Source organism: Musa acuminata, chromosome BXJ3-9 (genome assembly GCF_036884655.1).
Source record: "Musa acuminata AAA Group cultivar baxijiao chromosome BXJ3-9, Cavendish_Baxijiao_AAA, whole genome shotgun sequence".
NCBI classification, from domain to species: Eukaryota; Viridiplantae; Streptophyta; class Magnoliopsida; order Zingiberales; family Musaceae; genus Musa; species Musa acuminata.
Window position 1 is genome coordinate 8,120,120 of NC_088357.1, and position 22,668 is coordinate 8,142,787.

At 40.7% G+C, this 22,668-nt stretch overlaps 3 protein-coding genes across 4 annotated transcripts; all 3 read left to right on the top strand.

Moving 5' to 3' along the window:
• The first annotated feature begins 305 nt into the window (after positions 1 to 305).
• LOC135648946 (polygalacturonase inhibitor-like) lies at positions 306 to 1,423 on the top strand. The gene has a single exon (XM_065166983.1). It carries the CDS (start codon positions 330 to 332, stop codon positions 1,314 to 1,316), a length of 987 nt encoding a protein of 328 aa, XP_065023055.1. The 5' UTR covers positions 306 to 329; the 3' UTR covers positions 1,317 to 1,423.
• A 10,732-nt stretch (positions 1,424 to 12,155) lies between these two features.
• On the top strand, positions 12,156 to 15,324 carry LOC135649397 (beta-glucosidase 12-like). 2 transcript variants are annotated; one of them, XM_065167698.1, is made up of 13 exons: positions 12,158 to 12,374; positions 12,479 to 12,548; positions 12,956 to 13,014; positions 13,082 to 13,157; positions 13,251 to 13,328; positions 13,403 to 13,490; positions 13,617 to 13,872; positions 13,933 to 14,048; positions 14,134 to 14,351; positions 14,430 to 14,461; positions 14,533 to 14,635; positions 14,725 to 14,833; positions 14,903 to 15,324. In XM_065167698.1, exons 1-13 carry the CDS (start codon positions 12,228 to 12,230, stop codon positions 15,069 to 15,071), a joined length of 1,521 nt encoding a protein of 506 aa, XP_065023770.1. In that variant the 5' UTR covers positions 12,158 to 12,227; the 3' UTR covers positions 15,072 to 15,324. The 2 variants fall into 2 exon arrangements, with proteins under 2 accessions (XP_065023769.1, XP_065023770.1); XM_065167697.1 differs by having other exon boundaries at positions 12,156 to 12,374; positions 13,617 to 14,048.
• A 4,526-nt stretch (positions 15,325 to 19,850) lies between these two features.
• Positions 19,851 to 22,652, top strand: LOC135649747 (O-fucosyltransferase 20-like). Its single transcript, XM_065168491.1, has 5 exons — positions 19,851 to 20,583; positions 20,833 to 21,001; positions 21,375 to 21,464; positions 21,563 to 21,846; positions 21,924 to 22,652. Exons 1-5 carry the CDS (start codon positions 19,985 to 19,987, stop codon positions 22,417 to 22,419), a joined length of 1,638 nt encoding a protein of 545 aa, XP_065024563.1. The 5' UTR covers positions 19,851 to 19,984; the 3' UTR covers positions 22,420 to 22,652.
• Positions 22,653 to 22,668: the final 16 nt, after the last annotated feature.

Consider the following 22,668-nt stretch of genomic DNA (forward strand, 5'->3'; position numbering starts at 1 on the left):
CAATGGATGAAGTGCTACAAGACGTCCATTTAATAGGATTTTAATTTCGTACCGGTGGCAATTGTTGCTACACCCGGACAGGATACGGACACGTCATGCGTGACAAAAAGCCACACCGATTTGGATCCAGTAAAGATCATGCGTGTCACCGGACACATGTCTTGTGTGTGGCTAATCGACACAGGAGGCCACGTGGTGGTGTCATCTCCGTGACCGACGGTGACACTAATGATTCGAGTCCCAACTGCACTCGCGCTGTCCCCCGGTAGTGGCGAAGCCTCTATACAAACCATTGCCAACCTTACCTTTCGTCTCCGTCTCCTTCGATAATGGCTTCTGTTCTGGACTTCCTTTGTCTTCTCTTCTTAGTGCTTCTCCTTTCCTCCTCGCCGGTCTCCTCGGGCAAATGCAACAAGGATGACAAGAAGGCCCTGTTCGCCATCAAGAAGGCTCTCGGCGACCCCTACGTCCTCATCGCATGGACCTCCCAGTATGCCTGCTGCGACTGGGCCGGCGTCCGTTGCAACGAGACCACCAGCCGGGTCACCTCCCTCGACATCGATGGCACCAACACCTCCTTCGCCATCCCGTCCGCTGTCGCCCACCTCCCCTTCCTCACCTCCCTCACTTTCCACAAGAACCCCGGCCTCACCGGCCCCATTCCCCCTGCCATCGGCACCATTACCGACCTCACCTTCCTGCGCCTCGACTGGAACAGCCTCTCCGGCCCCGTCCCGGACTTCCTCGCACGTCTCACCCGCCTTGATTACCTCAACCTCGCCTTCAACCAGTTCTCCGGCGCCATTCCCGCGTCCCTCGCGACGCACCCCCTCGGCTACCTCGCCATCGACCACAACCGGCTCACTGGTCCCATCCCCGAGTCGCTGGCCCGGTCGCCCGCCGCCTACCTTTATCTCAGCAACAACAACCTCACGGGCTCCATTCCCCCGTCCTTCGCGTCCAACACCTTCGAGAGGATCGACCTGTCTCGCAACCAACTTAGCGGCGACGCGGCGCACCTGTTCGGAAAGTCCAAGCCATTGCAGGTTCTGGACCTGTCAAGGAACCACGCAATCGAGTTCAACATAACCCAGGTGGAGATCCCGGAGGAAATGACGGCGTTGGACTTAAACCACAACCGGGTCTACGGGAGGCTGCCGCCGGAGATGGGGAATGTGGAGTGGCAGCTGTTGAACGTGAGCTACAACCGGCTCTGCGGTCCGATACCCAGCGGGGAGGGGATCCAAAGGTTCGATCGATACGCCTTCTTCCACAACAAGTGCCTCTGCGGGCCGCCGCTCCCGGCTTGCAAGTGATGAATTGCCGATGAGGGTTGTGGCTATAGCATGACGATGCAAAGCGAAAGGCGAAATAAATATTCGGCAACAACCGTATTTGATTATAATTATAATTATAGTATCAACGAATATCTTATTCGAACAGGAAATTATTAGATGAATGAAGATTATTTCATATAATAAGGATATAAATATGAATAATACTAATAATTCATCCATAAATATTTCAATAGTTAAAATATTTCAAACTTAAGATAGATAACTTTAGTAAAATTTAAAAAATAGAACATTTTCATGAAAAAAAGAACATAAAAATGAAACTTTTGTTCATAAATTGTAACACTAGACTCCAAAACCTCACAACATCCCGAGGATGATGGTGATAGTAGGAGTTCCTGTGTCGGTCGGTGCCACTGTTGCCACCGACAAAGAGGTAGAAGCAAGTACTACAGGATGAGAAGTAGCGACCCCCAAAGCCTGATGTCAGATGGAGGGTTATAGGATGGATGTAACTGTGATGACACATTATTATCGACATGTGGGACGCACTCAAAGGCCTCCGAGAGTGATTAGAAAGCATATTTTTAAGTCCATCTATTTTAGACTTATTTTTCCATAGCAATAAGTATACCATCAACATTCAACATAAATATATTATAAAATTATTTACACTTTTTAGATATACATAATTATCATAAAATAATCTATTATATCTAGAATTAAGCATAAATTGATTAAATAATTTATACCATTACGAAAACAGTTTGATGTTGTAGGGGGAGTTCTTACTAAATATAGTTCTCTTTCTCTTTTTCCTTAAACCCTTCTTATTATTATTTAATATAGTTCTCTTTTTCCAGTTTTTTCGAAGAATTATCATTTTCACTTTCAGCTACTCTAATTTCAGATGGAATGTTGTTACTAAGGCCAGCAAAACTCAAATAGAAGTATGTTTAACAACTAAAATTATATGTATTTTTTATAATTGATACCTAATATCTAGCTATATTTCTTAGCGACCAAACAAGTTTTATAGTTGCCTCCTTTTTTTATCTTAAAGATCCATTTTCACCTAACTAGCTTCTTGTTGGGTTGAGGTTTCACCTATTTCTATGTACGATTGTAACTCCTCTATTATCATCTTGCTTGATGTGATTTCTTTGAGCATGAACTACCAAAAGCCTCGTTGTATGAAGTTGATTATTTTGCACTCCGTAACTTCTCAACAACAACAATTGCTTACGTGATGTCATTCGTGTCTTTTAGATTTGGATGTGATCGGTAACGTGATCGATAGAGGGCAATGCTATAGGGTTGCTCATCCTTGGTTAATTATAGTTCGTCTAATTTTTTTTATCTTCTGGAGATGTATGAGTGACAATAGGTATTCCATGTGCGAAGGATGATTTTGAAATCAAAACTCTTTGTGGAACCCGACTTCAAAGCTTTTTACCCCTAAGAGATAACTAAAACAAATATAATATTTTGACTTACGTTCTTCTAGTTTACCATTATTCACCCTTATATATACTTTATAACCATAAATTCTTAAAAGTAAATAAGAAGCAGGGGATCTGCTCCACTTTTCTTCTAATATCTTGAACTCAATTGCTGATGATAGCAATTTGTTTAGCAAGTTGCATACGATCGATTTGTCTTGACCCAGAATGATTTGGAAGCTCAGCTTTTAAGATTATGTACAATACCCTTTCCAAGATAGTACAAGTCATTCTCTTTGCTATTCCATTCTATTATAATTATACTAAGGATCTTGGCAAATGGAGATCCATTACCGTCTATATCTTCCCTATAGGTGAATGAGTTGGAAAGTGGGTTCCAATCTACTATTGTGCTTTCGACCACCAAGGTGATAACTAAAGTAATAAAAAAAAATAATTTAGTTAAATTTACAAATTAAAAAGAAGATGTCATCGTGCATATTTTTGAAGGACCAAACATATCGACGTCAAATATCATTTTATTTATGAAGTTATCACTAAAAGGAAATTTGAACTTCACATGATCGATATAGCTCGCAACTCGACGGACATGAAGATGAAGCCGCGTCCTCTAGCCAACTTCACAGTGTTGATATAGCTTGCAACCCAACGGACTGTTTGAATTTGGTCAATCTACGGCAAGCTTTAGTTTAATGCCCTATGGGGTATTTTTGGAAGAAGAGAAGATGGAAGTTTTTAGAGTTGAACCCACATCAATTTTTTTCTGACTAGAATTTATGGGAACTATCTTAAAATTGAATCAGATTTGAGTGAGTCTAGTCCAAGAATCAATATTAATAATAATAATAATAATAATTGTTATTATTATTATTATTTTATATAAAATATAAATGGTGAGATTCGAGCTCATGATCTTATGATAACTATCAACTAGATTAGCTTATATCTTATTCGAACAGGAAATTATTAGATGAATGAAGATTATTTCATATAATAAGGATATAAAGATGAATAATACTAATAGTTTATCCACAAATATTTCAATAGTTAAAATATTTCAAACTTAAGATAGATAATCTTAGTAAATTTTGAAAAATATAACATTTTCATGTTAAAAAACATAAAGTGGAACTTTTGTTCATAAGTTATAGTACTGGACTCTGAAACCCCACAACAACACTACCCAACTACTATTATGACTCCTAAGCCCCCATCTCCTAGTAAATCTCTCACAACAACATCTCAGCAATGAAGATGGGTTCTCTCGACTCTCTTGGATTCTTCGGGGCTTTTCTTGTCTCCGTTGGCTATCTCAAAGGATGGTGGTGGTGGTAGAAACTTCTTAAACCCCCTCAGGCTCCTGCTCCTGTGTTGATGCCACCATTGCCGACAAGAAAGAGGCAGAAGAAGGTGGTATTGGGTGAGAAGTATTGACCCAAAAGTTCCACGTGGAGGGTTATAGGACTTATTATTATTGATGTGTTGGATGCACTCAAAGGCGTCAAGAGTGATTGTAAAACATATTTTTAAGTCTATTTATTTTTAGATTTATTTTTTTAGTAATAAATATATCATCAATATATAATATAAATATAATATAAAATTATTTATTTTTTTAGATATATATATTTATCATAAAATAATCTATTATATCTAAGATTAAGGATAAATTGATCGAGTCATCTGTATCTTACAAGATTGTTTGAGGTCATATTGGGACTTCTTAGTAAATAAATATGGTTCTCATTCTTTTTTTTTCTCAAGCCCTTCTAACTACTCAATAGAGATCTCTACTTCTAAGTTTTCATAAAAAAAATATCAGTATCACATTTAGTTACTTTAATTTTATACTGAATGTTGCTATCAAGACTAGTAAGACTCGACTAAAAATATGTTTAACAATTAAAGAAAAATATCTTTATAATTGATATTTAATATACGACTATATTTCTTAATCAAATGAGTCTTATAGCACTTGCACCCACTTGCACCCAACCAACTTCTTGTTGGGTGTAGGTTTTACCAATTTCCAAGTAGATTCTTCAATAATGATTGTAACTCCTCTATTATCGTCTTGATGTCACTTCTTTGAGCATATACTACCAAGAACCTCATTGTATGAAGTTGACTATTCTGTACTTTACAAGTTCTTAGCAACTACAAGTGCGTAGGTGATGACATTCGTGTACTTTGGGTTTGGATATGGTTCACGACATGATTGGTCAAGGGTAATGCTATAGGGGTGCTCCTCCTCGATCAATTATTTTTCTCCTCATATTTATCTTCTAGAGATGTATAGGTGATGACAGGCTCTGGATAATTTTAAAATCAAAACTCGTTATGTAATTGATTTTACATCTTTTGCAGTCTCCTTGTCCTTCCTCAATAGCACATACTCATCAAAAATAGCATCGCTATGTATTTTGAATTTATGAATCTTTAGGTTCTAATCTACCATCATTTACCTTTACATAAACTTTATGACAAAAAATATTAAAAATAAATAAGAAACCATGGATCCACTCCACTTTTCTTCTAATATCTTGAACTTAATTACAAATAATGATGATTTGTTTATCAAATAGCATATGATCCATGTCGTCTCGACCGAAGTTAGGCTTTTAAGATTATGCATGATACCATTTTCAAGATGGTATAATTTATTCTCTCTGCTATCTCATTCTATTATGGAGTGTGAGATTGATTATATGGTGGTGAATGATTCTTTCCTTCGTTCAAGAACTATTGAATTCATTATTATAAAATTTCATATTATTGTATGGCATGTTTTAACATGCTTCCCAATTTATTTCTCCATCATATCTCTCTTGTGTTTAACAAAGTATACTCATACTTTCGTCAAGAACGCTCTTTCTTTAAATATTACCTACGAGAGGTCACATAAATTTGAATGGATGCAATAAAGGATTTCATTCGAGTAGGGGTAAGAATTTTATTATTCTCTTACTTTATGTTAATGACATATTTATTCTTGGGAAAGATATGTCTAAAATTGACATATTGAAGAAGGAACCGAGTGAGTCTTTTGCAATGAAGGATAGGGACTAGTAAAGCAAATACTAGGTATGCAGATTTTCCGTGACAAGAAAAATAAGAAGATTTGGTTGTCATAAGAGAAATACATCGAGAAGGTATTGGAAAGATTCAGTATGAGCAATGCAAAATTAGTTGGTTCTCCACTTGTAGGTCACTTCAAGTTGTGCTCAGAGTCCGTCAAGTGATGAGGCGAATGAGAAAATGCAAAATGTTTGTTATGTTTCAACAGTCAGAAGTTTAATGTATGTAATGATATGTACGAGGCCGGACATCGCATATGCAGTTAGTGTTACTAGCATATTTCTTGCAAATCCAGGCAAAGAGCACTAGGCAGTAGTGATGTGGATTTTTAGATATCTCAAAGGGATCTCTAAGGTTTGTTTAAGCTTTGGAGGTAGACCACCTATGTTGACAAGTTACATGGATGCAGATATGACAAGAGATATAGATACGAGGAAGTTCACATCAAGTTATGTACTTACTTTTGCAGGGGGAGCTATGTCATGGCAATCCAGATTGTAAAGGTGTATTGCTCTCTCCACCATAGAGATAGAATATATTGCTGCTATAGAGGTTTGCAAAGAAATGTTATGGATGAAAGAATTCTTATAAGAATTAGGGCTAAAACAGGAAAATTATGTGGTGCATTATGACAGCCAAAGTGCCATTCATTTGTGTAAAAACCCAATGTTTCATTCTAAGTCAAAGCATATAGATGTCAGATACCATTGGATTCGAAATGTATTTGAAAAGAATCAGTTGCGGTTTAGAAAATTCATACATATGACAACGAAGTAGACATGTTGATAAAGACTTTATCAAAAGAAAGACATGAGATGTTGATAAAGACTTTATCAAAAGAAAGACATGAGATATGCCGACAGTTGATCGGTATAACTTCACATTGAGGAGTTATGGGATAACCTCCCTTATAGGTTGAAGGGGGAGATTGTTGGGTTGATAGCCCATAGTTCAACCCATAGTGGGCTTGAACAGCCCACAACCCACCTCCTCTCTTAACCTAACCCTAATTCATATTGGGGGGTGTGGTGGCTATAATAAGAGGCAGAAAAAGGCGAGGAGTTTTTGGCACGGGATTCCAAAGAAAATAAGGAGAACAAGGTAGAAAAGGAAGAGAAAGAAAGGGAAGAAAACAAGAACAACACAAAGAAACTATTCTCAATCATCTAGCAGTGTTCTTATCTCATGTTAGATCAAATCTACAATAGATTCTTACTGTGATTACTTGGAGAGAATTAGAAGAATTTAGAATTTTGTGTACAGTGATGTCATCATTGTATCCCAGTTATTCTCTTGTGATTGTTGCCAGGGTTTTGAGTAAGAGATTGAGATTTGTATATTCATTATTTTTATAGTGGATTATCTCTAGTTTGCTTCATAGTTTTTACCGTTTATATTGAAGGGATTTTATGTATATCTTGGTATTTTATTTGATTGTGATTTCATTTAATTCCATTATGTATTATAACCTATTAGTATTTATTTATATACAAAATTTTTTTTTTTTTTTTTATGAAGTCGCTTCCTTTAGCTAAATTCAAGCACGATTTGAATTTGATCAATTTATATTAAGTTTTAATTTAATGCCACATGAACGAGGCATTTTTGGGAGAAGTGAACCCAACCAATATCAATTTTTTTGTCACGAGGAGAATTTGTGAAAACGGACTTAAAATTCAGTCAGATTTGGTCGAGTCGGGTCAACTGGAGATGTTGACCATGTCAACTTCTCACCGGCCCCACTCCTCGCTCCCTCACCGCAGCGTGCGTAATGTTCGCTGCTTGCGCTCGCGCCGCCGTCCTCACCCGAGAGTTCCATACCGCGTGCCTCATCGTTCGGCCCCCCACCGCGACGCTCACCATGGCCGCTCATGTGCTGTCGCTCCTCGCCCTCGTCGCTCCTCGCCCGCTCGTGGGCCCGTGGCGCTCGCCACAGTCGCCCACGTGCAGCCACACCTCTCCGCTCGCGGGTAGCGACCCCTCCACCTTCCCTGGCTCCTATAATGGAGGTTTGGGGAACAACAAAGGGGGATGGGAGAAGAAGAGAGGAGAAACCTGTGAAGTGAGGGAGACGTGAGAGAGATCTCACACTGCTCCAGCCCAAATCTGACCGAGGACTGTCTCCTCCTCATCCTCGATCTTCGTCGCCGGCCGGCCGTAGAGAAGAGGAAACAGAGGTAGTTGACGGGTCAACATGTCAACTTTGGCCGATAGGGGCAATTCTATAATTTCATATTTTTATTATTTTTTAGCACATTTAAGGATTTTCTCCGGTCGTCAAGTTACTTGTGCTTGTTTCAAATTTTATCATCTGATCTTTTCATTGACTCGATCTATATATAGTGGAGTCATAATATACTAATCCTTCTAACAGGAACAAAAGTTCTGTCAGTCAGCCATGTAGCAGGCTTGATTTGATTCTGTTTGCTTCGTTGCTTCTTTGAGTCTCTTTAGTTGGCAAATTTTGTTCCTTTAGTTTCTACGCCTCTGCATCTGACTTTGATTTCAATATGATGTTTAGGTAGGAAGACATCGATATCTGTTCTTTGCTGGAAATGTCACTATGGGCTCTGCAACATCATGTTAGACTGCTTTATGTAAGATTTGCATCCTCTTAGTAGATGGTTCTCAGATTGACTTTATTCTGTTCAGTAAAAAGCTTTCCAGTTTCCTCTATGTTGCATGCTTTCTGTAGCTTGAGCTATAGGAATTTGAATCGATCTTAGGATAACCTTTTGGGATTAATCTGAATGATGGACGAACAATATATGTTTATTGCTCCAGTTTAATGCATTTAAATAATTAATTAAGACCTGTTCATCAACTTCATGGAAAAGATGCCAAATCCAGGTTTCATCCACTACCTGACTTCGATCATGGGAAGCGTAGTTGCTGCCGACGGCTGGCGGGCCTCAGTGAGCGTCGAAGGAAGCCGCCTCCTGTGACTCCCTCATCACAGTTTCAACGTGAGGCCTCATCTTTGCATGGTAGAAACATCTGTGCTGTGCTATGTTGTTCGTTTGTTAGACTTGTCGGACGAGTTCTGGATTGGAATCCATGATGCTTTATTTTGTTTGATAGGAGAACTCAGCAGACTCAGAAGCTTTCAAGGAACTCTTTAAATCACCCAAGTTCATCAAACTCTACAGCAGATGTTTTGCATGATTGGGTAGCTGGTGATCACCGGGTCTTGTGTCCGCCATCTGTGGTGCATGGGTCTCATTATTATTCTATGCAGCAAGTTATGAGAAGCCCTTCTTCTGTGTCGGACGTCTTGCAGGAGTCGCTCACTCCAAGTGCTTTCTCTCTCTTCTGTCGGCGCCACCATGGAACAACAGGAACCAGGTTTCAGCTACCTCGGCGAGCGGTAGCTGTGATGGAACGTCAGTGGACAGTTAGCCATGGCAAACCCTTTGGAGGTTGCAACAAGCACTTAAGGTGTCGTACGTCTTGCAGGAGTCCCTCACTCCAGGTGCTCTCTCTCTCGTATGTCAGCGCCACCATGGAACAAGAGCAACCTACTTCAGCGAGCAGTAGCTGTGATGGAACCTCAATGGGACAGCCAGCAATGACAAACCCTTGGGGTCTACTGCCTGTGGAGGTTGGACAACGACTCCAGGTGTCGGACGTCTTGCAGGAGTCTCTCACTCCAGGTGCTCTCTGTCTCTATCTTCTGTCAGCGCCACCATGAAACAACAGGAATCAGGTTTCAGCTACCTTGACGAGCAACAGGATGGAACCGCAATGGGACAGCCAGCCATGACAAACCCTTAGGGTCTACTACTACCTGTGGAGGTGGGACAAGCACTGAGAACACCCAACATGATATGGGAATAGCGAGACCAGCTGGGTTTGGTCATGGACAGATTTCAGGTATGCCTGAGTCGGCTCGGCAGGTAAATTGGAGCTATCATGGCTTAAATAGGGTAGCAGATGACCCATCAGGCCGTCCAACGCACTGATCCCTGCACGATATTTTGATATTGGCATTCATTTCAATTGCTATTTCCAGCAAACAGTAGGTCCCAAGTTGGGCAGTAATTGCTTGGTCGCGACCTGACTCAGTCAATTCCTTTCCCTTAGAAAAGATTTTTTATTAATTATATATTATTCTTTATATGTAGATATTTTTAGTATCTCGATCGACTTAAAAATTTTATATTAAAATCTATATAAATATAAAAAGTAAAATATTTAATTTTATTTATTCTAGCATCCTTAATTTTATCGATGAAAGTATAAAAATAATAAATAAAAAGATAATTTTAATATTCTAATTATGTTTTTGATTATGATGAATGAGAACAATAAATGACTATGATGGATGAGAAGAAAGAGCACGAAGGATGAGGCAAAAGAATATGATGAAAAGGATGATGTAATACTCTATTTATATGATGACAATACAGATAGAGTGGTCTTTTCATTGCTATATATCTGCATTGGCACCGACGTAGATATAGAGTAGTACAAACACATATGTAGAACGTTGACATCTATGTCGTCCTCTCCCTTTGTTTCACCTCTCGTAATCATTCTCTCTTCTTATCGACAATAGCCACCTATACCCATAACGACATCGTTGTTTGCTATCATTAAAATATTAATATTATTTATTATTTTTATTTTTATTATTTTTATTATTAAAATCAATAATATTAGAGTAAATAGAGTTATATATTTTATTTTTATAACTATAGGATTTTAATATAATTTTTTTAAATCTAAAGACCGAGATACTATACTAAAAAAATCTAACAAAAATATATAATTATCCCAAGATTTATTTATTCCTTTTTATCTATCGCATTCACATGTCTCAAAACATAATTAGAGCAAGCAAAGCATTGAAACAAGACTGACAAGGTTCCACAAGATCAATAGAACCATTAAAGGCGCATTAAATGAAGTGCACAGAAGCATCTCCACTATGGATATTAGTTGGTGGCCATAAAAATGTTGTCAGATCATTTTAGATCTATATATGTATATATGTTTATATTTTTGAAACCGTTTTCATTTTTAAATTTTATATTATTTTATAAATATTTATTATTTATATATATTTATGAGGATTTGATCGGTAATGGGATTTTTGTTACGTATGTTTTGATATTTGATTATTATTATTTTCTTGCACAATAAGATATCTAAAACCTATGAAACTGTGGTTCATGTCATTGTAAGTAATGTTCAATGACCCATCTTCAGTAAAAACTTTCCACTGTGTCAACTTCCCAAACAGAATCACAAGAAAATGTTGAGATAATAATGTGTTAACTCTCCAATGGTTTTTTTAGTCTTAATCTAATTAATAAGAGAGTTCATAAGAACCTAAGCCAAAACCTAAATGGTCATTTTACATATTCAATCGTAAGATTAGCATCATATGACAGGTGGATTGAACTAAGTATCTACAAAACAAAATTGAATACGTGTCGAATACAAATCTTTTCGATATTTAAGTCAAAAATATAAAGATAATATTAAATCGAAATGAATCAATGCATTGGATCGAACTAATCTTTGTAAAGTTATTTTATAAATGACTACGCTAAGCATTAATATTTCGTAGAGTTGTTAAACATCATTAGACCTAATCGTCTAACCATTATAGTTAGTATCAATGAATCAATCATACGACGACCGAAGGGCAAAAGGTTAGTGTGACATAGTAAGGAATGAATCCAGATATAAATTTAATATCATTTTTAGTAAAGTCTAGAAAAAGATCATTTCTTATCATGGAATATTCTGGATTAAGATGTAAAAGAAATAATTTCTTAACAGCAATAAGGGTAACCTATGGTGAATCAGTCCATGAATGGTATCACAAAAGTACAATACAAAATTGTACTAATATTTGCTGGGGTTGCAATTGTCAACTATACTATTATATTTGAATCAGTAAATTTAAGAAGGAATATATTTATTGTCTTCGAATATCATTGATAATGTAAAAGATTTGTTATGATTTAGTAATAACAAAATGTGCTAACTATACTTCTTATACGTATGATGGGAAAGAAAAGACTGACTGTTCTCACTGTAATCAGAGATGGCCGATTGGGAGAAATAATTGCGATCTGCACCTCCATGTCATCGCCTTGTGTCCGCTTGACCGGTTCACATAATTTGGATCACCAAAGATGTCTGCCTCTGTGCATCAATCAACCCACACAAGGCTTCGATGCCGCTCATTGCAAACCATGCATTAGCAAAACAGGTTTTACCACCACAGAAACTGCAGTATATTTGGCGATTCTACCGACCGCATACGACGTTGTGCCATCAATTTAAGACCCAGTGGCGCTATATCATGCTTTGACGTTCTCCTCTCCCCACTCCCACCTCCACTTGTTGGCGACGTTTTGCCACCTCTTGGACATCAATGGCTCTCGGACTCTGTAGCCTTCTCCTCCCCCTCTCCTTGCTGATACTGATGGTGGCAGCGCAAGAGCATACGGAGCAGAAGGATGTGCATCGAAGCAGTTTTCCGACGGGTTTCATCTTCGGAGCTGCCTCCGCCGCGTATCAGGTCGGCCCTTCATGGCTTTCTCGATCTTAATTAGTTTTCAGAAAGAAGACTTCTGGTTCTGTGTCTCTTGATCGATCATCAACTGATTTGTCTCCTGTTCACAGTACGAAGGCGCTGCTGCTGAAGGTCATAGGGGACCAAGTATTTGGGATACCTTCACCCACGATCACCCAGGTTCTCTCTCTCTCTCTCTCACACACACACACACACACAGTCAACAATTTGTATGCGACGAAATACTTGCTTGATGTTGTTACTTTTGGAATAGTTCTATATATGATTCTTTTATTGGTAACCCAATAACTAGTGCACCTCAATTAATGTGTCATAAGCTCAACGCTGCTAACTCAATTAATCTCTTCCATCTCCAACATGATTTATACGTTTTCTTTGTATTATTTCTGGTTGTATTGATGAAGTGTAACATTTGTAAGGTAAGAAGAAGTAGGTGTGCTATCTCTGTCTTGCGTTCAAGTATTCCACAGCGTGCGATTGACTCTACACACACCATCCTACTTGTTGCTATCGTTTGACTTGTTCAGCTAAGAGATATATATGACATATGGCTTTGTGTTTGGCAGAAGCGATAGCAGATCGAAGCACCGGCGACGTGGCCATCGATTTTTATCATCGCTCCAAGGTAAAGCAGCAATCGTTATCCTCGTGATACTCATTGCCTACCAATTGCTGATTACCGAAAACTGCAGGAAGATATGGGCTTCTTGAAATATATGGGCATGGATGCTTTCAGGTTCTCCATTTCCTGGTCCAGGATACTACCCAGTAAGAAAGCTACGAATTTGGAACGATCTCCTATCATTGGATTCCTTTCCTAGATAATGAAACGTTTGACAAGTCCTCGTTGTCTGATATCAGATGGAAGTTTGAGTGGTGGAGTCAATCAAGAAGGCGTAGATTATTACAACACTCTTATTAATGATCTTCTAGACCATGGTATGTGGCCCTTCAACATAGGATTGGAAAGGTTAGCAACCATGTAGAATAACTCTTCTTCTCGAAATCGACAGGCTTGCAGCCCTTTGTGACCCTCTTCCACTGGGATCTTCCTCAGGGTCTTGAATCACAATACCAAGGTTTCCTTAGCCCAAGTATCGTGTAAGTCACAGATTTCTTGTGGACCTCAAACGTATCTCTTCTTCGAGAGGCTTGACTCATCAGCAGCTGGCCTCTTCAGACAAACCAATACCTAGACTAATTGCTCACCGTGATCCAAACATGCAGGAATGACTTCCGCGACTACAGCGAGATATGCTTCAAGGAATTCGGGGACCGGGTAAAGCATTGGATCACGTTGAACGAGCCATGGACGTTTTGCGACAGGGGGTATTCGAGCGGTATATTTGCACCCGGTCGGTGTTCTCCATGGACCGAAGGCAAGTGCACCGAAGGCGATTCGGGTCGGGAGCCCTACCTCTGTGCTCACCATCAGCTGCTATCCCATGCAGCTGCCGTGAAGCGGTACCGACGCAAGTATCAGGTAAGCAGCACATCCATTTATATACATGTAAGCTATCTTATTATATACATTTGTCGTCAGGCATCTCAGAAGGGAATGATAGGCATAACACTGATCACTCACTGGTTCGTGCCTTACTCGAATTCCAAATCTGATGAAGATGCTGTGTCACGAGCTTTAGATTTCATGTTTGGATGGTGAGTTGTGGCCTTCACGCAAACACTAACAGGATGGCCTTCTTCACAAAATCTTGATCATGGATTTATGCGAGTTGTGGTGTAGGTTTATGGATCCTCTGACTCAAGGCGACTATCCATTTACGATGAGGGCGATCGTCGGGAATCGCCTGCCAAAATTCACTGCCAAGCAATCTAAAATGGTTCGAGGATCATTCGACTTCATCGGACTAAATTACTACACCACCTACTTCGCTAATAGCATTTCCCTTTTGACAAAACTTAACGCCAGCTACGAAACCGATTCCTACACACTCCAGAGCGGTAAACAGGCGCAGACTTCCTTCTTGTCATCTCATATTTCTGCGTATTAAGTGTTGTTCTTTCTTTCCATTGAAACAGGTAAACGACAAGGGACTCCCATCGGCACTCAGGTAAGATCAGCTTAATGTTGCAGCACAGTGGCTGGCTCGATGAGCAACTCATTTCTATGCTTGTGATGCAGGCTGCCTCGGATTGGCTATTTGTTTACCCAGAGGGCATCAGAGAGGCCTTGTTGTATCTTAAGAACAGATACAACAACCCAATCATCTACATCACTGAGAACGGCAAGTATCTGAGAATATTCACCGACACGCATGAGACATAATGTACGCACGACCAAGTCTTAATCATCATGTGTTGCTGTCCCTCTTAGGAGTCGACGAGGTCAACAACGCGTCATGGCCACTTAACGAAGCCCTACAAGATGATATGAGGGTTGACTACTACAAGAATCATCTATACTTCGTCGAGAAAGCTATCAGGTTTGCTTGCATTTGAATTGTACTTGTTCCAGGAGTAAAGTGGAGCTGTGTGTTCGTTGGTATTGGCAGGGACGGAGTCGACGTGAGAGGGTACTTCGCATGGTCGTTGCTGGATAACTTCGAGTGGTCCGACGGCTACACTGTTCGCTTCGGGATCGTATACGTCGACTACAGGAATGGGTTGAAGAGATACCCCAAGACCTCTGCTCACTGGTTCCAAGAAGTACTTAATAATTGATCGTAGCTGTTGGGGTCTATCCTGCCACTATGTACTGGGAAATCAAATAAGGTTTTCAACCTCAAAGTCTCTGCTCTAGATAGAAATCAAGTTGTCGTTGTTGTGCGTCTAGGATTGCTGGTGATCAGCAGTACCTCATGAGCTGACATTCGTTGTCGGCAATGTATTAATGATGAGTGCTTCTTCATCTTCCTACTTGTAGCAGTGGGTGCTTCCGGTAAAGCAAATAAAGTTCTTCTGTTTCTTCACCAAAGAGCTGACGGTGTCGATACTATTCTGCAACTTCATGGCGATTGGCACAAGTTCAAACGCATAGTTCCATTCTTTTCTTGTTGCGGAGACTTTGCCATCGTCCTCCTTCCCGTCCCCACTTGTCTCGGTGCCCTCGATCGGTTGTCGTCTCAAGGTGCAAAAGCTTAAGATTCTTCTCGTGACGAGAGAGGCTTTTTGGCGCATCGGTGGCACACGGCACGGCAGGGCTGTGCTGCTACGGTTTGGACTTTGGAGGTTTGTGAATGTGCGCGGTACTGTCAGTGGCTTTCTTTCTCGTCAGTGCATCGGATTCCTCGTGCTTCGCTTTGGTTATTCCTCAGAGGAGGGCTGTGTGGATGTACACTTGACGCCAAATGGAGTAGATTCGTGGACATACTAATACGTGATCCTTCGATCCAAAAGCTCATTGTAGTCGAGACGGGAAACCAAACAGCATCAAGGCGGCTGGCGGAAGGGTCCTTAACATATATATAGAGATCTCTCTCATAAACTATAAGATTAGATGAACCGTGTCCAATTAGTACTTGGCACGTAGTACAAATACGTTTGTACAGTAGGGTAGAAAGGAAAACTCCATGAAGAAAACTCTAAATTTGAACTTAGTAGAGTGACTAAGTGAAGAGAATCATTAAAGTATTTTATCATCATCCATCAGACTAGTAAAATTTGACATCACACGAGAGATTATGTCACGAGAGTATAGATCGAGTCGGTGAGAGAACTCAACCTACTCGATCATGAGAGTATCTAAAGACTACATTCTTGATGTCCTACTTTCGATACCATCCAAACTGATGTGTGAATGTGGAGATATTAATAGAGGATCTCTACTGTTCAGAGTACAAAGCTACCATACTGATTCGTCAGTGCCGTAAACCAATCATACCCTCCATCTGTTTTCCGCAGCTTTTTATCTATTAGCTACTCATTGCCACTCGTAGATCGTTAGTATAATATTTCTCTGCTTTTGCATTGTCTTAGCACACACTTACCATTCGGTCCTCCTCTCCACGAGCTGTGTTCGGATTGATTTGGCGTGTTCTTCTCCGAATCAGTTGTGCTTCGCATCGGTGCTTCATTTAGAACTTGGAACCCTAATTTCTTTTTTCTTTTGTAGACAGACTGACGCACCGTCAGATTGAAATCAGAAAAAGTAGCTGAAGAACACAGTCCAATAGCAGAGCAGTAATTGCTTGGTCGCGACCGGACTCATTCAATTCCTTTCCCTTAGAAAAGTTTTTTCATTAATTATATATTATTTCTTTATATTTAGATATTTTAAACTAAAAATATATATTAAAATTTATATAATTATGAAAGTAAAACATCTAATTTTGTTTATTCTAGCATCGTCAATTTTATCAATGAAAGTATAAAAATAATAGTTAAAAAAATAATTTTAATATTCTAATGATACTTTCGATGGTGACGGACGAGGCCACCGCATGGGTGATTGTGACGGATGAGAATGCAGAGTTATGACAAAAGATGAGGTAAAGGGAGAAGACGAAAAGGATAACATAACACTCTATATATGCGTCAACGATAATGAGTGGTCATTTCGTTGCTCTTTATATGTATTAGTACCGACGCAGTTACCAAGTGAAGCGGACGTAAATGTAGAGTAATACTGATACATATGTAAAGCATCTACATCATCCTTTTCCTCCTCTTCCTTTACTCCATCTCTCATAATCGTACTCTTTCCTTATTAACAACAGTCATCTATGCCCCCAGCGACATAGTTGTCTTCCATCATTAAAAAAAATAATTATGATGTTAAAATTATTATTATTTATTATTATTTGTAAAATCGATGACGTTAGAGGAAATGGAGTTATATGTTTCGCTTTCAACTATAGAGAATCTAATATAAATTTCTTAAATCAAAGAGCAAGATAATATACTAAAAAAATCTAACAAAAATATATAATTATCCCAATATTTATTTATTCCTTTTTATCAATCGCCTTCACATATCTCAAAACATAATTAGAGTAAGCAAAGCATCGAAACAAGGCTGACAAGATTCCGCAAGGTCAATAGAACCATTGAAAGCGCATTAAATGAAGTACACAGAAGCATCTCCCACTATGGATATCGGTTGGTGGCTATAAAATGTTGTCAGATCATTTTAGATCTATATATGTATATATGTTTATATTTTTGAAACCGTTTTCATTTTTAAATTTTATATTATTTTATAAATATTTATTATTTTATATATTTTTGAGGATTTGATCGGTAATGGGATTTTTGTTACGTATGTTTTGATATTTGATTATTATTATTTTCTTGCACAATAAGATATCTAAAACCTATGAAACTGTGGTTCATGTCATTGTAAGTAATGTTCAATGACCCATCCTCAGTAAAAACTTTCCACTGTGTCAACTTCCCAAACAGAATCACAAGAAAGTGTTGAGATAATAATGTGTTAACTCTCCAATGGTTTTTTTAGTCTTAATCTAATTAATAAGAGAGTTCATAAGAACCTAAGCCAAAACCTAAATGGTCATTTTGTTCGAGTCGCAAAGCCAACTTGGTTTGAATATGATTCAATCATAGGATTAGCATAGGTGGATTGAATTAAACATCTATGAAACTAAATTGAATATGTGTCGAATACAAATATCTTCGATATTTAAGTCAAAAATATAAAGATAATATCAAATCGAAATGAATCAATGCATTCGATTGAACTAATCTACGTAAAGTTATTTTATAAATGACTACGCTGAGCATTAACATTTCGTATAGTTGTTAAGCATCATTAGATTTAATCGTCTAACCATTATAGTTAGTATCAATGTATCGATCACACGACTGACCTGAGTTGACTGATAATACATTTGAATATGTATCATACCAATGATGATGAAGTAAATATGTATCATTACACTCTCCAAAGTGGACTAGATTCTAGTAAACATAGATAAAGGAACGGAATCTAAAGTGAGAACAACCACAGACACCATGAATCGAGGGCGAATAGAATAGGATGGCAAACACGACATGCATTTAATCGGTAAGGGGTGCATTAAATTTGTCTGAGCCCAACGTATATGGATGCTCACATGATGAGGCCAACACCACACCCACCTTCTTCCATTAATTAACCCAATTCACCTACCTAACCCACTTTCATAATCGCCTTCACATGCGACATGACATGCATTTGCCACCCACAATCCATGTGTGTTATGTCAGACAAAGTATGACCACAGTTTTAATTTGCTCCTCTTTAATCTTTAACCTCTTCGTCCTATTCTTAGATCTCGGGCAGCAATGCATGCATGATTGCAAGAAGAGGAAAAGCCTTGACCTTTATGTATACACAGACAAATGCATGATAATTCCCAATTAAGCACGTAAATTGTCATATTACATTAATACAGATAGTTCTCATGATGAAATATATAATAATAATAATAATTAGATCCACTTCGAACTAATGCGAGATTAAGTTTATTTTAAGGTCTATCATTAGTTTTCCAGAGTAGCTTAATTTTTGAGTTGTAAGAAATTATTCGGATGAGTCTCGTACGATTTTATCCTTTCAATTTTTTTACTCTTCACTCGATATGAAATTAAATGAAAAAATAAGAAAAATATAAATGAAAATGGTAGCTGTAAGCAAAAAGGAATAGACACATCTAACATCCAACAATCACGGACGTGTTGGTGGCAAAGTTGCAGCCGTTCATACTGTTTCCAGACCATTGACAGCCCGTGAGAGATGCATGCAACACATGAATGCACCGAAACATCGATGTTCCGAGTCGAGAGCCGCAAAGAACCGACACATTACCTCCAACCATGCACCCAACTCACCGCTCTCCATTCACTAATCGATACGTTCGTCCTCCGATGATGACTGAGCCATCCCATCCCATCCCATCCCTATCGCTTAGACCCCATGGAGCGGTATGTTTGGTCTCTCGTCTTCTCCGAACTCCCCAATCAACGGTGTTAGCTTTTTCTTCCACGTTTTCTAGAGGTTTGACTGCTTTTACTGTCATTTTCTTCTGGAAATAATGACCACTGTAAATTTCGATCCACATTTGATGATCCACGTGTAACGTGGGATCTCATTTCTCGGAGTTGCTATGGGACGAATGGTCTCACCTTTAATCTTCCGACATGTAAAAGTCATGATTGATCCCATCTTTTCCCACCTCAAAAGTCTGGAATGGTACCATTGCTCGTCATAGGATACATTAATCACTTCAATTTTGGTGTCACATCCACATAAAAGTCCTTTATCACTTCGATGCATTAATGAGGGCTCGCCACAAGTGGTCCAACGCGTAGCAGTAAACCACCGCTTTGAGCCCCATCACGGCTCGATCCACCGTCCGATTCTTCGCGAGAGATGGGATTGGTTGACGTAGCTTCGGACCTCGCACTTGGATGCGCTCCAGCTGTCGACTTGTTGTCCCGCCACGTCTCGTTCTCGGGGTCCTATAACTCTAAATACCCCTCTTGGGTGAGGGTGTTTTCGTCATTCAATAGGGAACGAGTTTCCAGTTCCGACCACCTTCCCTACGCCCGCTTGATCGTGATATCACTGGATTACTCCCACGTCTCTTCTTCTTCCTCTTCTTCCTTGTGCTCCGTCTCCCTCTGTTTGTGGTCTAATGGCGAGGGCGAAGACGAAGCATCTATCCGACATTGCGGTGCCGTCGCAGCTCATCCACTCGCTCTCCGCTTCCGCGTTCCACACGCTCCACCTGTCCCCCAGGAAGGCCCCGCGGCAGGCAGGCCACCGATTCCCCTCCCTCGCCCGTAGCCCAAAGTTCCTCCTTGTGTCTCTCTTCTTCCTCCTCGCGCTGTTCCGAACCCTCAGGATAGGGTCCGAGCTGGACCGTCTCCTCCCCTTGTCTCCCGTACCCTGCTCCTCCTCTTCCTCGCCGGAACCCGTACGGTCGGTGTTAGAAGTGGCGGTGGAAGGGGGAGGAAGTGGTGTCGGTGTTGGTGCGGGAGCGGTGGAGGGGGAGTTCTGGAGGCAGCCGGACGGGATGGGCTACAGGCCGTGCCTTGATTTCAGCGAGCAGTACCGGGTAGAGACCGAGGCGGCGCGGGGAGGCAGGCGGCGGAAGTACCTGCTGGTGGTGGTCTCCGGTGGGCTCAACCAGCAGCGGAACCAGATTGTCGATGCGGTTGTGATCGCTCGCATCCTCGGGGCGGCGCTCGTCGTGCCCGTTCTGCAGGTCAATCTCATCTGGGGCGACGACAGGTGCCATTCTGCCTGTTCATATCTCTACTTCTCCTAATCTAAGATCCAAAGCTCATCTTTGCCTCTATCGTCTTCTCTCGCTACAAATATATCTTTTTCCTAAAGAGGCATCTATGTTTGGCTATCTTAAGCTCATTCATCGAAACATTACTAGTAAATGTACTATGAACATGATCTATATCTGCACCTCATATGAGGACTCGGTTTTATGAGGCATCTTAATTTTTGCTCTGTTCTTTGATCGGGCAGTGAGTTCTCTGACATATTTGATCTGGAGCATTTCAAGCGGGTTCTCGCCGACGACGTCAAGGTGGTGTCGTCGCTGCCGTCGACTCATATCAGAACAAGGCCGGTGGAGGAGAAGCAGACACCTCTACACGTCTCCCCTCAATGGATCAAGAACAGGTACCTGAAGAGAGTAAGTGATTCTTCTTCTTCTTCTTCTTCTTCTTCTTCTTCTTCTTCTTCTTCCGGTCTCATTGCTCTCTGGTTGGATGCAATGGGATATTAGCTGTGATCCACTTGTTCACTAACATATACTTCTTGTCTGAATCCATCTTCCCGAACTGCATTATTCCATTGTTTACTAAAACATGTTAGGTGTTTGTAGCCACAACTCCTCCAACCACCGATGAATGATCGCCAAAAAGCAGTGATGAACAGTGATATTAGTTCATTATTCCATACTTCATTATTAGCTCGTCGGTTTGTGACGGATGAATTGAATTATCACTTACCCTTCGACGGTGAGGGAGTACTGAATACAACCTCTCGTCTTGTTCTTTCTGCAGCTTAATCGAGAGGGGGTTTTGCTTCTCAGAGGCTTAGATTCACGGCTATCAAAGGACCTCCCACCTGATCTGCAAAAGCTCCGATGCAAAGTAAGTAATCACAAGATCCACCCCTTCCATCCTTGCACATTCGCCACAAGTCTCCCTGACATAGTACTGATGCATATACTTCCCTCGTGTCCCACAAGGTGGCATTCCATGCCCTGAGGTTTGCTGCGCCCATCCAGGAGCTTGGCAACAAGCTCGCCATGAGGATGCGGAGCAAAGGGCCTTACCTCGCGCTGCACCTTCGACTGGAGAAGGATGTGTGGGTGCGTACCGGTTGCCTTCCTGGGCTAAGCCCCGAGCACGATGATGCTGTCCAGCGAGAGAGAAAGCTCCGGCCGAAGCTCCTCACTGGGAGGTCCAACATGACTCACCACCAGCGCAAACTCGCCGGGTTCTGCCCACTGAATGCTCTTGAAGTAACCAGGTATAGGAAGAACCAGGAAGCAAATCTTTGATTCTATTACTTGTTTTCGAGTTACTGACGACAATTCTTCGATTCAGATTGATCAAGGCACTCGGAGCTCCCAAGGATGCAAGGATATACTGGGCAGGCGGCGAGCCATTCGGAGGGCCGGAGGCCCTGCTGCCATTGATCACAGAGTTCCCGCATTTGTGCAACAAGGAGAACATCTCACAGCCCGGCGAACTCGAGCGATTTGCGAGCAAATCTTCGGTGCTTGCGGCGATCGACTACATCGTGTGCGAGCAGAGCGACGTGTTCATGCCGTCACACGGAGGAAACATGGGGCACTTGATGCAGGGGCACAGGGCGTATGCCGGGCACAGAAAGTTCATCACCCCCAACAAGCGGCAGATGCTCCCATATTTCGTCGACGCTTCTTTGCCGGACTCGGAATTCAATCGGATCATCAAGGACCTGCACCGAGGATCGCTAGGCCAGCCGGAGTGGAGGACCGACAAGGTTGGCAAGGATGTCACGGCCTACCCTGTTCCCGAGTGCATGTGCAATGGAACAAGCACGAGTGCAGCGCTATAAGGACACACTACTGCCGATTGCTTATTCTCGACCGATTCCAATCTGCCGAAGCATCAACCTTCAGCGTCTACTGGCCAAAGTTTTGGCTGAGCGGCTACAGATACACGGAAGCGAGCCTCTGCATCATGTAATCAGAAGTCATTTTGATGCACGGAACACAACCGAGGAATGGAATTCTTTCTTAGAGTTTTCGATGTCATAACTCATTTATGGATGATAAATTCGATTCTTTCTATGATGGCGTGTATT